General features: G+C 41.8%; 1 protein-coding gene across 1 annotated transcript; it reads right to left on the bottom strand.

Moving 5' to 3' along the window:
- Positions 1 to 189: 189 nt before the first annotated feature.
- Positions 190 to 13,920, bottom strand: SFI1 (SFI1 centrin binding protein). The gene is made up of 34 exons (XM_053452547.1): positions 13,785 to 13,920; positions 13,061 to 13,159; positions 12,887 to 12,958; positions 12,251 to 12,361; positions 11,397 to 11,491; positions 11,137 to 11,254; positions 10,939 to 11,041; positions 10,305 to 10,461; positions 10,025 to 10,186; positions 9,840 to 9,910; positions 9,655 to 9,747; positions 9,181 to 9,278; positions 9,023 to 9,089; positions 8,709 to 8,839; positions 7,810 to 7,891; positions 7,425 to 7,603; positions 7,105 to 7,112; positions 6,354 to 6,443; positions 5,855 to 6,135; positions 5,549 to 5,644; positions 5,373 to 5,449; positions 5,000 to 5,102; positions 4,834 to 4,930; positions 4,604 to 4,764; positions 4,418 to 4,492; positions 4,267 to 4,341; positions 3,937 to 4,113; positions 3,469 to 3,704; positions 2,951 to 3,043; positions 2,391 to 2,856; positions 1,012 to 1,129; positions 728 to 848; positions 518 to 629; positions 190 to 367 (listed from the first exon to the last, which is right to left on the bottom strand). The coding sequence occupies exons 1-34, from the start codon at positions 13,805 to 13,807 to the stop codon at positions 254 to 256; spliced, it is 4,161 nt and encodes a 1,386-aa protein (XP_053308522.1). The 5' UTR covers positions 13,808 to 13,920; the 3' UTR covers positions 190 to 253.
- Between the last annotated feature and the right edge of the window lie 1,958 nt (positions 13,921 to 15,878).

Below are 15,878 nucleotides of genomic sequence, written 5' to 3'. Positions count from 1 at the left end.
GTAGATGGCTTCCTATGGAATTAGTGTTTGTGACCAAAAGATCTGGACAGGACCCTTCCTCCTGTCAGCCCACCAGGTGTAACACTGCCTGCAGGAGATGTAGCACGTTTTATTTTGTACTTCTGGGAAAGGTATGAGTTCGCAAACACATTAATTCATTTATTAGCAGACATTTTGAAATAAAATAAAAAAAAAAAAGTTAATGTTTATTTTATTTAGGACAGTTTATTATAAATGGAGAAAAATGACTCGGTCATTGTAAAGAACCCAGAGCCTCCCTGATTTCTTGTGTGCGAATGATATAGTCCTGAATTGTCTTTTTCGCTGTAGTTCTCCGGCGTTCCATCTTCTCGATTTGCAAATCCAGCTACAGGGGAATAAGGCATTCAGTAGGAGATAGAAAGCATAACATGCCATTATTATTAGCCCTTGAAAATCATAGTGTAAGCAGCGATATTCGAGCCAGACAAGCAGTGTCAGGTAATGTGGGGTTACAGAGGTATATGCAATGCTTTACCTGCTGCAGCTCGGTTTGCACCTCTTCTGTGACCAGTAGTTCATCAGGGTTTAGCAGAGGATCGCTGGTGTCTAGCCACTTGCGCAGAACTCCTGCATGTCTGCGTAAAGATCTGGAAGAAGACAATGAACAGGTTAATCGATCGCCTGATCTTACACAGAATTACAATTCCCCAGTTTTTTTTTTTGTTTTTTTTTTAATGTTACATACTTTAATTCCTGCTTCTCATCGTGGTATTGCTGCATCGCCCGTTGAATGTGTGCGAGTTCTTGTTCCAGGGCTGTAGTCTTCCTTTCTACTTCTGCATGCTTAGAAATTGGATCCCCCAGCACTGCAACAGAATAGGTCATAAATGACATGAACATATGGGGGGTCTTTAGCTACTAGACAGAAGCTTAGTAACAGAACCAAGCATTATAATTCTGCTACGTGTTACAGGAGAAATAAGCATTGTCCACAGCCTTATTTCATATAGGGGTCATGCGGATTCCCACCTTTACTGCTGCACGTCAATGCCTGCGTGTCTAATCCATGCAAGAAGTCACTTGGCGACAGCAGCCTCTTGGAGTAATCATGACGTGGCAGCTCCACACCGCGAGGAACAGCAGTAGTCTGAAGAAAGAGGAAATCACTATTAACACAAGCAAAATGTGCGAGATCAAGCGTAGCTACTTCCTGCGTATCTATAAATATAGTGCTATTTCAGATCGAACCTTGAGCGAGGCTGCTGTGTTTGCTACAAGTATCAAACAAGATTGTGGTGACATCCTCGATTTGTACTTTATTATGTAGTGCATGAGTGCCTACTTGAAGACATCCAGCAGCTGAACAATTCCCATTAACTTTGGCCAATGTTCAGATATTTAGGCTGTAGGGGTAAAGTTCCAATATTTTAATACAAGAAGATACGTCACCTAACCAGGGCCTGCCAAGTGCTGGGGGTTAAAAGCCCTTTACTGTGACAGCGGGGACAGGCTTAAACGGAAGGGGGACCATGCAGCCTGGCAGTGAAGAAGCAGCATGGTAATAACAAGGGAGCATAAAACCGTTAACCCTCTGGAAATTGTTCTGCTGCCAGAGGATTATACTTTAATCACCTTGCTAAATGTAGTAAATAGTTTTGCATACACAAAGGTTACAAAATATTGGAAGGTTAGGCATAAACACAATGTAGACAGAAAATACACATTTACATAAGTGGAGCACGTTTTGGCCTCCGATGCACCCACTTGAAGGCTACAATTCCGTTGGGGGCTGTAGGCCACCAAAACAATCTTTTTTTGCCCTTAAAATAAATTAATTCATTCACTCTTGTGCTTTATGTTTTTTTTTTTATGAGGGGTTTTTAGTGAGTGACGGGCACCTGATCCTTACATGTCAGGAAGGGTTTTTTTTTTTTTTTATAAACTTGTTTCTTGCCAATAGAGACCCACTGAGGCGGGTGCGTTACGTGACTGCGCCAGTAGGGGGCAGTGATGTGGCGTGTTAGAGCTTAGCCTAAGGTTTGTGGCACCTGGGAGATGGAGAGGAGGAGCAGGAGAAAGAATGTGTACATGGGTGTTCGAGCGAGGTTGAGATTCATATATATGAGACACACACACACACACTTGTTAGTTATGAAAGTAGTGCCATTAACACTAGGCTGTCCCCTTCTTGCCAACTTGCTCAGCTGGCAGCATGCTCCCACTTTAACAACCTTTGTAAGATCATTGGCTACCATAATAGGAAGAACCAAAATGCTGCTATTGACTGTTCCATGAGTCAATCACCGTTTTGTTGTTTTTTTTTTTGTTATTTATGAACAACCTATTTGTTTGGGGATCTTCTAATCCAAGTTCTCTTCCTTCTCCTCGTCTGCCCTTCTTAAGGCTACCCTAAACAGCATATTGTAGCAGTAATGGAGAGTAATCATAATAGAGATCTTGAGAAACTTTTGCTTTTGGTATACACAACACAGGTTCACTGACTTTTCTTGTGCGATGTGAATATGGTCAATGGCTAACAAGCGATGACTTACCAGGTATATCTGGTTCTGTGGCAGAGGTGTGAAAGACGAAGGAGGCCTTAATGCTGGAATTGGTGCAGAAGGCTGTGGTTTCGAGTGAGGAGCTACTTCAGATACAGGTGCCGCAGGTGGGCTGCTCAGATCAACGGTAGGTATAGATGCTTCAGCTGAGGTGGTCTTAACGGCTGCAGGCGGCTGCGCAGGACAGATACTTACACCACACACAGGGTACGGGGGCACAATAGGGATGCCCTGCTCTGGTTTTGCAGGTTCTGGTCGCAAGTCTGTCTTCAATACGGAGTCCGTTTCTGCATGATCTGACATCGTGCAGTCACTGCGATTACACAAAAGTATTAGTGTACCTGTTAGTGCTTCTCTGGTATTGTAAGAATCACTACTTTTAGATTATTACACCCCTGAACTCTCACCTCAGCACAGATCCCAGCAGCCCCTCTTTCTCCAACGAGTGTAGCAGAAATTCCGGAGTGCGGGGTTTTAACCTGTCTGACCGCAATGTGCTTCTGTACAGAACAAGAGACGGCAAATGCCAACTCCTTCTTAAGGAATTAAATCGCATAAAGGGATGAGCACATGACACTTCACTATAAAGTATACTTTATATACATAAAGGTTTAAAACTCACATTGCTATCCAATACCATACTGCAAAAACACGATTTAAGATTCGACAGGCAATCACCCCGTCACAGTAGTAGTAGTACAGTCATATATAGAGGGGTTTTACGATTAAACCCACAGTGCTAATCATAGGACAGTCTGTAAATGGTGGGTGCTCCCTCAACATGCCACGATTTCAAATTATCACTTGAAGGAAGTTTTATTATTGTACTCGTTTAGACATTAGACTGTTCTGGTAAGTGTATCTCCACTGGTGTCCTGACCTGTGCATTAGCATATACACATTAACGTATAGATGCCCTACTTACACATACCTCAGCATGGGTTCCCCGCTGCCCTGTGCAGCAGTAAGCTCCCTGTCCCTAGAAGAAGACTGGAGTGCAGATGGTGGCACTGTGTGGCTTACGTCACTTTTACGTGGTACATGGAAAGGAGGGATGTCGAAAGTCACTTTTTTTGGAGGGACTTGTGTGCGCTTCTTGAAAACTTTCTCCTTCCAAACCATGGCACAGTGCCGTGCCGCGAGGTTTAGGGTATACACTTCCTGAAGTCAAGAGATGGAGAAAAGGAAAATTTAGTACTCTAGGAACTATACCAAGTAAAATAACCTGAAACAATCTAATCTATTGAGGAAAGGAAAAGGGGAAAGGAAAAAAAAAAAGCACATTTGGAATATCAGAAGGATTAGCCATGTCTCCCTAGCACACAAAAGCTATAGAGTAGCAGAATAAGTTAGCCAAGCCCTTATTGGCCTATTATTGTGGAACACCTTGTACCTTTACTTGATACTGAGTGGTCTTCTGAGCTCTTAAGTGTTTCATGTCAGACATGTAGTGCAAGATTCTGGAGACCCCTTCCCGTAGAAGGTCTGTACGATACACATCCACTGCTTCATTGATACGACTCTTCTTTCTCCGACGCTCCCAGACATAAGCCACCCAGCCATCAAACACCTAGGCATAAAAGTCAAGCGTAATACAGCGAGCTAATGCTTATTATACGCGTATACAAGTACACCACACTAACATTAATTAAAAACTGCATTTTAAAATTCTACAGGCAAAAAAGGGCATTAGGAAAAAAAAAAAAAAAAGGGACTGTAATACCTTTCCTTGGAGCGTGAGGGACCAGTGCCACAAGGCTTGGATTGTCTTCTTATCCTGTTCTTGCTTTTCCACCAGCTGAAATACACATTTTAACCACATCAGGGACTGCTTAAAAAAACTTCACCAAGACTTGATGGGTTTCATCATTTACCCTTTGGTGCCACAGTCCGAGGATGAATTTTCCAAGTCTGCGTGCCGTGAACCAGCCTTCCTGACGCTGCAGCAGCTGTACCAAGAAACAGCAGCATCCAGTGAGTTTAGCTCATTCTGTACATACAGAAAGCTTTAGGAGCATAAAGACAATGACAGCTTGTATGTAGACACAATAATGGTTCACCGTTTTCCTCAAGCAAAGATCATGGTAACATTTCCAGTTCTTGATGCATATCATCAGAAGTTTTTTGGCGTGATACTCTGCAGCCATCTCCATCTTAAGCCTTAGTTCCTTAGCTGTACAGCTGCATTCCATCCAGCGATGAAATAAGAAGGAAAGTCTTCCTGTAACAGATACTAGGTTAAGGTACGGTGGTTTCCCACACGATCAGCTTCCTTTGTTCAGATTCGTACCTCTCTGCAAACTCTTAACAGCCTCCCTCAGGGTCTCATCCTTCTGGGCTCTGCGATGTGCCTGCATACACGCAGTGTCCCTCCATGCGTGCAAAACCTACGGCAGATGTGGGTCACTATGCATCCGTTAAAAGCCCGCAGTACACACAGAAGTCTGATGGCTAACCTGTTTAAGGATCATGGTCCTGTAATGATGCAGAGCCTGGGCTTCCAGCCTTCTCTCCACAGATTGGGCTACCGCGTGCCTTCTCCATGTGTAAAGCGAAGCTCTAAGAGACAAAATCTAAAGCAAGTCAAGGATACAAATCATGTACAATCACAAAGTAAATTTGGGTTTACTCTAAATCAAGATTTGAGCCTATAGCATCAAGAAATTTTTTTTTCCAGCCACATAACATGCATAATAATATTTCGAGAAGCAGCAATTACAGATATATTAAAAGCTGTACGAATGACCGCACTGGACACCATGGTAACGTAAACAGGAACGTAAAAAAATCCACAAAGCAGATTAACTCATTCGTCGTTACAGAACCAACCTCAGGAGAGAATCCTTATGCTGCTTGTTTTTCTCCTCCACTTGAAGCAATATCTTCCGTGAGTTCCAGCAACAAAGCTATAACAGAGTGAGAATGGGCACGGGGTAATATATATACTGTACAATATTTCCTTGCACCTTAAAGTAAAAAAGAGCGGACTTTAAATAGGACTTTACCTTCCATGCCACCAGAGTCCGGGCTAGAAGGCGCTGCTGGTGATATAGATCTGCACTCAGTTGACTTTGTCTTTTCTGAAGCCTGTAGGCCACAAACTGCCACCAAAAGAAAGATTACCCATTTCGCAGTATAAATGTCACTTATATGAATTAAAACTCGCTCCGCGCATATATACCGATTCACGCACATAGAAGCCTTTAATTGTGATATTGTCAGCCCCGCTGGACAGCTGGCATTGCCTCCCCCACGCAGCACGCTGTGAAAAGTTCACTGTAAGCAGGCCGAGCCAAACGAACACCCCTCACCATTCTCCAGCAGCGCCAGGCCTTCTGTACACGGCATTGGCAGTGATGACGCACGGCGTCCTCCTCTCGGCCCCTTCTGATACAGAAACAAGTGAACGCATTGTGAAGGAAATCAGTGTGGGGTTTAGCAGTGATCTGCTGTGGGCATGTATCTTCATTACTCATCAACAAATGGCACAGATTTAAACGTAAGCACGGGCTCGGCTGTGCAGCTTTGCTTTCTCCTTTGTCAAGATGTGAATCCGCATGTAAATTTCCGATAACTACACTACAGTAAACAACTTTTAATTGAGACGGTGCTTACAATTGCAATGTCACCCGTCCTGTTTAACTGACCCATTCTCACTGCATTGTGATGGGGGGGACCAAGATACGCTCCTTATAAGAGATCTAATGCTTTGGGTTACATATAAAAAGCAAATATTTAGCAAACTGAAGATGGTGTAATTGCTATAGCAACCAATGCTTCTTTTGCCTCTTAGCCTATTTAGTAGGATACCATGCTGATGGTACACCAAGGCCACCGGGCTAATAACAGCTACAGACTGGTCATATCCACTGAGACAACCTGCCAGCCGAGTAACCGAGCCTAAAGGAAAGTGAAGAGACAACAGTTTTGTTCTCTAATCAATGAAAGAAATAGTGCCTGGCCACGAGTTAATATCACGCATTTAAAACGGACAGTCCAGCCATCCTTTTCCAGGGGTTCTTTCAAAGCTCCTATTGATTTGAGAAGCCGCAACTAGCATGTAAGACCCACAGTGGAGCTGGTGGTGCAGTGCAACTCATTCACCAAGTGTTTTATTACTTATGCATAGTAACCCCTTTGTGACTAATGACATATCAGACATCAGGGAAAGAAATGGTCCTATAGGGCCTGTAACGAATCAGATAAAATTGCTCCTGCGTAATTGACGCACTTGGCCTGAGCACATCCAATCCCTGCATTGCCGTCCACATGGTCGCTTCTACAGCAAACCACAAGCATGGGTAAGCATCGTAACCATTGCCTTTGTTTTTGTTCTTGGCCAATCCCCCCACATTGCTCATGAGAAGAAGGGAGGCTGTCCCCTTTTTTTTTTTTTAAAGTGATAATTAACCTAAATTTTATTATTAATAAAAATATTAAAAAAAAACATAAAATAATTGAAAATCATTTAGGCATATAGGGTTACCAACTCAGAGCAAGTTAACAAATATATACTTTGTTATTCTCTCCCCTTTACATTAGCAGTGTATCATTTATATACCTGGAAAACTGAATAAATGTTGAGGGAAATTATAGATGAAGAAAGCAAACACCAAATCTGCCCTTTTCCTGTAGTGTAAAATAGCCTAGGTCCTTAAGAGGTTAAAGTACCATAATGTGCATTCTCTGTTGGTAGGGCTGTATAGGGCATTGCACATTAGAGAGAGTAATGCACCATCTTATATTGAAGGTTACGTTTATATACTTAAATGTAAGCGGTGTTTTGAGAGACGGGACTGCTATTATTTTACCCTCGGGTCAGTGACTGTGATTTCATCTATTGTAAATTCTCAGGTACTTTTGTAAAGGTACAGAACTTACTCAGATTTTAGTTCATACACGTTTGCTTTCCATATTTGTAAAGCCTTTGAGAGTCGGGCTCTTCGACAATGCTCTACAGCTAGAGTGTCAGCTTCTCTTTCCTCCAGGACAGACACTAGACAATCCTTCCACCTGATCCAGTGCTGCTCCAGGAGTCTCCAATTACAATGTAGGATAGCCTGCAATAAAAGTGATGAATAGAGGGAACAATTACCAAAAAGGTAATACATAAATTGCTAGGCCTACAGCTACAACTACTGTCTCCATCTTGGAGATCCGATGCTAGTCTTCTTCTCCTTTTGTGATCTCAGAAATGGTATAGTGGTCTTGGAAATGGCGAGATGCAATCAACAGCAATGCTGGGGTGGTCAGCAACAGGACCTACCATTCTCTCAGACAAGCGATTTTCCCTCTGCTGGTTCAGTTTTTGACACCAGGTGGAGAGTATCCATCTTTGCACAGAGTACCTAAGGATCAGCACAATACAGTGATCATTCCTAATCTGTATGTAAAGAACATATACAGTATAACTCAAGAGGTACTCAGCCAGGAGACATCTGTCACTGAAACCCAAACAGGAGACGCTCCTAGAATAGATTGACTTGTTCGAATGTATAAGCAGAATCTACCATGCATGTAAAAACATCAAAGAATTTGGTTCTTCGACTGAAAAAAATGATTGTTTTGGATTTGGGGCTTTAAACCAAAAAGGGTACTTTATATCTTACACAAAATAGGAACAATATTAATGAAGACTTCAGCACAGGTTTACCTTTCCACCTGCACTTGGCCCTATGTACTATCATCATCTTCTGTCCACTCTTCACTTCCTATGCTACAGAAGGAGGTAACTAGAAAACGCTTCGGTCAGGAAACTACAACTCCCAAAGCAAGCAATGCGCCCACTGCTATTTTATTTATTTAATGGACTAAAATGTTGGTGGAGCAGTAAAGGCTCCAGAAGATTACACCTACCCAAATGAATCACCAAACACTTTTCATTTGAAATCTTTTAGTAATGTTACTAACAGCTGTATATTTCCTAAGATCAAATTTAAAAAAAAACCACTAGTTTTAACACAAATATTAGTTTAACGTATATCGTTAGGGTTGTTCACAGACTATATTGTTATTTATGAATTTAATATACAAGAATTGTTGATTTCCAGGGATACAAGGAGTTTCCACACTTTGCTTTGAAACAACTCCTGCTTTTTAATATTTGATTTTACTACAAAGATCATTTTGTGGATTTTTAGAATACATGCATTGTATATCGCTTACCTGTGAAACTGTGTGGCCTGTTCCTCCATTTCCCTGTTCTGCTTCTGAATGATCTGATGTTCTCTCCACCGCTGGAAACTGCGAGGCAACGTACTCCTGGCAAAGTGATCATCTGCAGCTCTACGTAGAACCTGAATCCCAGACAGAAAAAGCGCTGCAAATCTCTGAATCATATTCTTAGTGTCATAACTTTATAAACTAACTATATAAACACCTATCAATTCCAGTCTTATACAAAAAGACAGATATATTCAGTTGCAAAATATTGAGTGGGAAGTTGAGAAGACTCCTACTTTCTAGTACACATTATGTACCCGTTTCATTTGTCGTATTTCCTTGTACTGTAACCACGCATTGAAAGACTTCAGCATCAACGTTTGCCTAAAGCAAAAGAAATATGTCATCAGTAACATCTCCCCTGCAGAACGCGAAGGCTTGTTGTTGGAAGTTGGTTGGAATAGACAAATACTACCTGTAGTGAGCATGTGCCGCCATTGTTAGGGGACGGATTTGCTCCTCTTCTTTCTGCTCCAAACGGGACTGCCAGATTTTCCAAGACCTGCAGATGAGCTGGGAGGGTAAAAAAACGGGATTATGAAGAGCCATTCTGATACAAAATGGAACATTAATATTCTATAATTCAGCTATGTATAAAATATTTGCACTGGGCATACAAATAGAGTCTGAAGTCAATGTTAATATTAAGCTGCTCCTTGGGAGAATAAAAAAAAAGTCATAGAGCTGATCTTTTCCTTATACGTTTATTCCTAGTGAACATTTGGTTTGCCGGCAACCTGGCTTTTACTGCTGTTGCAGGTGTGGAAGCATGATAGCATGGACCGATGTGTCCTGGAAAATTCCCCCACCCCCCCAAAGATGCTTTTGAATATCAAAAACTATTTAGACACTATGAAGCTGTTGGTAATTTCGGTTACTGTATGCCCACCATCACATCATACTGTTGGGCAGCTTGTTGGTTTCTCAGTTGAGATGCGTGGACCTGGCAGACATTGACTTTCAGCATGTGACAGCCAAACCTCTGAAAAGACAAAGATGATGTAAACGTAATAAATCTGCTTAAAGAACATTTTGGAGAATGATGAGCACCAGCTCAGTTTGGAGAAATATTACCAGGAGGCGACGCCTGTCATGTGCCTGGGCAATTTCCGAAAGATGGTATTTCTCAGAACATATTAGCATATCTACATCTACGTTAAAGAAAATGACAATATAGGGCAAAGACTGTTTTATTCACATAAAATCAATGACAATGTTTACTAAGGTGCAATTCACAATGGAATATAGAGAAAGGATACAATGCTTCCAGTGATTAAAAGCTCTTCTGAGAACACAGCGCCCAGCCAAGGTCTCGCAATGCTCTTCCACAGTGTGTACACTCCTAGCTCTCTCCAAGGCACCTCGCCACGATGAAAAATATATGCCGGTCAGGTGTTTATGATAAAGATCCATGGCCAACCCTGCCAAAAAAAAAAGTTAAACTTCAAATAATGCAGCTCATTGGGAAAACCAGTTAACCTATGAATGCAAATTATTCAGGCTTTTGATTTCTTTACTGTTTACTGGTTCAATACTCACTATGCTCCCTTTTTTTCTCTCTACGATTATACAAATAAAGCAGCCACGCTCTGAGAACTTCCTGGAGCTTCCATCTCCGGTGGTGCATCATTGCTCGCTCTTCCCTTTCATTCTCCATTTGGATGTGAAAGTACAATGCTTTCCATTGCAGCCAGGCCTACAGAACCCAGGAGATCCAAAAAAAAAGGGCAGGGGGATGTTGATGAAGCATAAAAGAGATAATTCATTACTCTGTAAGAACCAAGCAAAGTCCTTAGACAATCAACAGTGCCTTTCAACCTGTCTTTTAGTTTCAGTTTTGCACGCTAAATAATAATCAGATTATTTAGGGTAAAATACCCCGTACTTTTAAACCGCACATATCTAAAACAATTACACGAACTACAAAAAAACCAAAAACATATAAGCTATAGGCAGTTCTAATAATCTGATAAATCAATTTAGTTATGACAAGATCTTTGAAGGAGGAGGTTGGTGTAACTTTTTCTTCAAGGCTGTTCAGAGCTGGTAATGATAAATATGCTTCATTTTCCACACTGGCACGATGCAATGTACAATCATTTATCCTTAAGGGTTACAAAATAACATTGAAATGCTCTTCTTAATCATCAAGCAGCTATGGTCTGCCACATACCCTGGATTGCAGACTGAATGACCAATGTTTTAAAGCAAGGGTTTCCATTTTATGCGCCATTTCTTTCTGTTGAAAATGGAATGTCCACGTCTTCCAAGAGTTTCTGTAACAAAGACAAATATGAACAAGCAGGTACAGCGACAGGGGCATAATCCCAACGCTTATCCAACAAGTTACATTGATATTCTGACTACTCACCGTAGAACTCTTTCGCCCCTGAACTCCAACGCCTCAGACAGCATTTGCTTTTTAGTCCTTTGGATTCTTACATAGATTATCCACCGTTGTAATGCTTGAAAAAGCACATGTTTCTGAGCTGAGGACAACAAATGACACAATAACTACATACAAAAAATACAAAGGATGTCTCTTCCATCTCACAACTCCTTCTAGTTCTTCAGTATTTATATTTATAAAAAATAGAAATAAAAAAATTAATTTGTTTTTGTAACGCTCACCATGACACTCCGCAACCTGGTCCTTCTGCTTTTTTTTGCGTTGTGTAAGCACAAATCTTTGCCATGCCTGGAAACACAACCTGTATAGTACATACCTGCAAGGTTGGGAAAAGTGCAGCATAAGCGGGAAACCTCACATAGCAGCTTTACTAGAACCCTGTCATTCCTAGAGTTTGAGTACAAGTGATAGAGATAACTGGGCACAAAAACTATGATGCTGTCTTGTGCTGGCGACCGGATCCTCAAACAACAAAGCAGGAGATAATGCCCTATTACCTACCAACCTGCCAAGTACCTCTATGCAGCATTCCAATTAGACTCACTGTTCAGAGTATCTATGAAAGTAGCCAGTGCATGAAATTCACTGTTCTTTACAGTTTTATGCTCAATGTTTACTCACGCATCATCAGCTTACCGTTCTAAGGTACCATTCTAGAGTATTATGCAATAAACTGTCAAAGCCCTTAAGAGCTACTAAGGACAATAATGCAATGAGTTGTTGCGCTAATAATGAGGGATCACTCGATATTGTGTTACAAGAACCCATTGAGGGTTCACATCCAATATATTGATGGAAGACTGATCTGACCTCATGGATCATTCTCACATCAATACATTAGGCTTACAAAAGGAGCAGGTCCTTCTATCACATGCATAGCCCACTATTTAACCCTTAGTAAGATTGGTGCCATAATTGCAAGGTGCTTGCAACTATAATGCAAATTTCGGGACCTGCTCACCTTTTCTCACATCTATTGCCTAGTCTGTTTAGTAGACCAACAGCACAGACAGTTTTGGACTTTGGAACAGCAAAACTATATTGCGTGGAGGAGCTTAAAATATGTAACACAGACCTGTGATGGCATTCAGCTCGGATACCAAGTCTCCACTCCTTGCGTAAAACCCACCACTCCTCTTTCCACTTGTCAAAACATGAACGCAACAACCAACTGGAGTGGTGCAGCCTGCAGAAACAAACACTAAATTATTTTTTATGTTTAAATAAGCCTTAAAACAATAATCCAGAAAAAACGATGCTCCCACTACAAGGAAAAAGGATTTAGCGGGATTGGTTTAATTAAAGAGTCAAACCTGGTATATTTTATTTACTCAACACAGGAAAAGAGGTAGAGTCACCAAAGCTTTTGGGCCCTCGGACGTCTGTTCTTCCGATTCAATCTATTTGATCTAAATGAAAACACAACCGTCTATGTCCTTTACCTTTTTTTCTGTGTTGACTAAATAAAAGTTATTAACTTTTTTCCTTGACACAAAGCTCATGTATAAATTTAAATAGTTTAAACCGTGGGGGGGGGGTAGAGAACAAGAAAAAAAAAACCTTAAAAAAGAGCATATAAAAGTGTAAAGAGGTAAGACAATCACATGGTTGCCAGTATGTCATCTAATACAGGAATGTTTAATTCCAAACATCCAAGACAATCATTAAATTAATTCACTAGAGATGGAACATACAGATCAAACTTTGTTACCTTGCAGTGGAAGGAAGGACTCTTCCAAATGTTTTTCTAATCCACAGAAGCAGGAACTTTCTGGCCAGATTTCTACATGGAGGACAGTATTTGTTACGCAATCAAGATTGAATACAAAAAAAAAGTGGATACCTGTCCTTTCCACCTGTTCATAAACCTCCAGTCCCAACAAACCTTATACGCAGTTCTTTCAGCCTGCCTCCCCGATTCCATGTATACCCCACGCGGTATGTTACAGGACGGACGTTCTTTGGAGGCTTACTCCCAGGTACCCTGTAAAGGTATGATGGGCTAGATTAGTAGGGATCAAACATATGGGAATAAAGCAGCCATCAAACACTCATTGCAGCATTATTTTAACAAAACATCGAAGCTTAGGCATGAGGGCACATGCTCTTTTTTGACACATCATCAAGCAGGTGAAATCAGATCAAGTCAGAAATCAAGCAAAAGTATGCATACCTGGGAACTTGAGCTGCCCCCAATAATCTTAAATATTGACCCTTTAATGGCCCCTTATGCAGATCATATGTAAAAACTCATCAAGCGTGTTAACTAAATGATTCATTGAGTAGCATTCATTCCAACAGGGATATTAACCATGACATACTAATAAAAAAGCACTAATTAGGAGAATTAAGTACCAACAGAGCAATATAGAGCAGAGTAATGAATGAGTCAGCTCTAAACTGAGTCACCCTGAGATTTTGCCCCATCACCCCCTGAGGGGTCCTAAGCATAAGCATATACTATACATTAACCAGTGTCATGTATACTGACATATACTGTCGCGTATACTGAGCTGTCAGCTGCATATTATGTAAACACTGTATTAGTTACATGCTGACACTGAGGCACCATCTATATATCCCTTAATATAACTCTGCGGGAAACATACCTTCTTCTCACCGCTCTCTCCATGCTGTCACGGCTTTACCTCTGCCACCAGCGGCCCCGCCCACTAATACCTCCGCGCGCTTATTCCCGCTTGTTGGCATGGAGACAGGACGCCGGAGTTTTGCTGCTTTAGCGTCAGCCGTAAAACGTGACCGTGTTTATAGAGGGCGGGTAATGAACGTGTACGGTTAAATAAACTAATACTGTGGGAAAAACTGCTTTCTACTCTGATAGGCATCCATTCCTACTACACCAAGGAGCAGCTCCTCTTATACAAAGGCAGGCTAAATTGAGAGATACCCCCCTCCCTTCCCGGATAAATACATAGGATTAGTTTTTATACTAGGACACCCGTGACTTCATCAACTTCCCAGCAATTGCTCTATTGGCTACGCTGAGGCCTGCTTGGAGCGCCTCAGAGAGGAGTCGGATTTCTGTACGCATGCGCACTAACACGTATACGAGCAATGAAGCGTCGCTTGTGTATTAAGGGGCATTGTCTTGGTTTCTATGTCTGTAGCAGGGTTTCTCAGCATGTGAAAAGTTGTAGGAGTTGTCCTCGCGAGGGTGCAGGTGAATCAGTGCTTCTCTAAGCTGGCCTTATTAACGTGCTTTTGGGGAGAAACTTTAAATTGATTGACTTTGGTGATGATAATTCTTTAGTAATATTCTGTAATCGTTAGTTTAATGACAGTCAGTGTCTTCAACACACAACAGGTAGGAGGCATTCACATCCACTGCGCATATAAAGCTCTGCTGTGCAGTGTGTGGGGAGTATAGGCTGATTACTCAGTTATACATCCCACGGGCAGGCAGCGCTTTCCTTGTCATCAGCATGAAAATGTTGTGTCCTGGTGAGATGTGTAACAATATGGCCGCCAAACTGACAACAGTATGTTATAATTCTGCATGCGAATATAATGTGCTCCTGGTGGGCTGAGAGACCCTTTGGTGATTGGACTTACTCACCAGCGGTGTGTTACAACTTACCGAAACCGAATTTAAATAACGGCAAGACGGCGCTTAAGTTTAAAAAAAATTGTTTTTTACTATTAAAACTTTACAAGCACAAGCAGCCACAGAACGTTTTCCAAATGGAGGCTAAGCTACGATAGTGGCAGGACGTGATGTTACACTACGTCCCCGACATTCACGCCTTCCTCTGTTTCAACTAGTTTTGATATTGTCATTCCAGGTCGCTTTCTTTTATACTTCCCAACCGTTTATGTGCCGTCATCACTTCTTCAAATTACCCTATAGGTTCAATTGGGAACATCTGGGGGTGAACAGTGTATGTGCCCCTTGCTCACAGACACCCACGGTGGGGATCATGTGGGGAGCGCCAGGAATGAAACAGAGATAGGCAGAGGAGTTTGGTAGGGTGCCCACGTGGGCCATGTTTACCACAACACATATAATTTTACGTATTGTTGACCAGCCCAGATAAAGCGCTGCCCTGCAGTATATGTATAACTAATTGGTTCCCGTCCATAAGTCTATACATCCCACATACTGCAGGGCAGCATTTTATCTGGGCTGGTCAGCAATATGTAAAAACGGCATACTATGTCTGACAGCACAGGCAGCCTCCCGGTCTGCACATAGGCGCAGCTTAGCCCAGTCGATTATTTTTTTCTTGAAGCCAAACGGTGCAGGTGCTCAGTGCCAAATGTGCCAGAATGCCACAGTGAACACCCGGTCTCTTTGTTTTTCAGGGGAGCCTGGCCAAAAGACCCATGACAGGGCAAGATCTTCTGAAATCTTCGATGGAGGGGAGCCACCCATAAGGCCTACCTAGGCCTTCTTATCAGAAAAACCAAGACGTTTAGGGGACCCAGCTTCATCATGGCGTTTTCAGTGTGTTAAAAAACCAAACCAGATAAAAAGCAAACGTGCACTGTGTGTAAAATGGTGCAATTGTGAAAAAAAACTATACACAAAAGTGCTCCATAATGAAGCCTTAGCCCTTTACCCTGATGTGATAAAAGTTTTGTGCATTGCACACCAGCCTAAAAGGCCAGGGCTAGTGACCCGAAAATAAAAAAAAGTGCTTGGAGGGGCCGGGGGGCTCTTATCAGCAAGCGCAAAAAAAAAA

The sequence above is a fragment of the Spea bombifrons genome, chromosome 1 (genome assembly GCF_027358695.1).
Source record: "Spea bombifrons isolate aSpeBom1 chromosome 1, aSpeBom1.2.pri, whole genome shotgun sequence".
Taxonomy (NCBI): Eukaryota; Metazoa; Chordata; class Amphibia; order Anura; family Pelobatidae; genus Spea; species Spea bombifrons.
The sequence above is the reverse complement of the archived record's forward strand: the minus strand, read 5'-3'. Positions and strand labels throughout refer to the sequence as shown.

Coding starts and splice junctions, on each gene's coding strand:
- SFI1 (XM_053452547.1), bottom strand. CDS start 13,807: ATGGAGAGAGCGGTGAGAAGAAG. Junction 6,136..6,353: donor CTTGGTGTACCATCAGCATG/GTATCCTACTAA, acceptor CTCAATTAAAAG/TTGTTTACTGTAGTGTAGTT. Junction 4,765..4,833: donor TGTTAAGAGTTTGCAGAGAG/GTACGAATCTGA, acceptor TATCTGTTACAG/GAAGACTTTCCTTCTTATTT.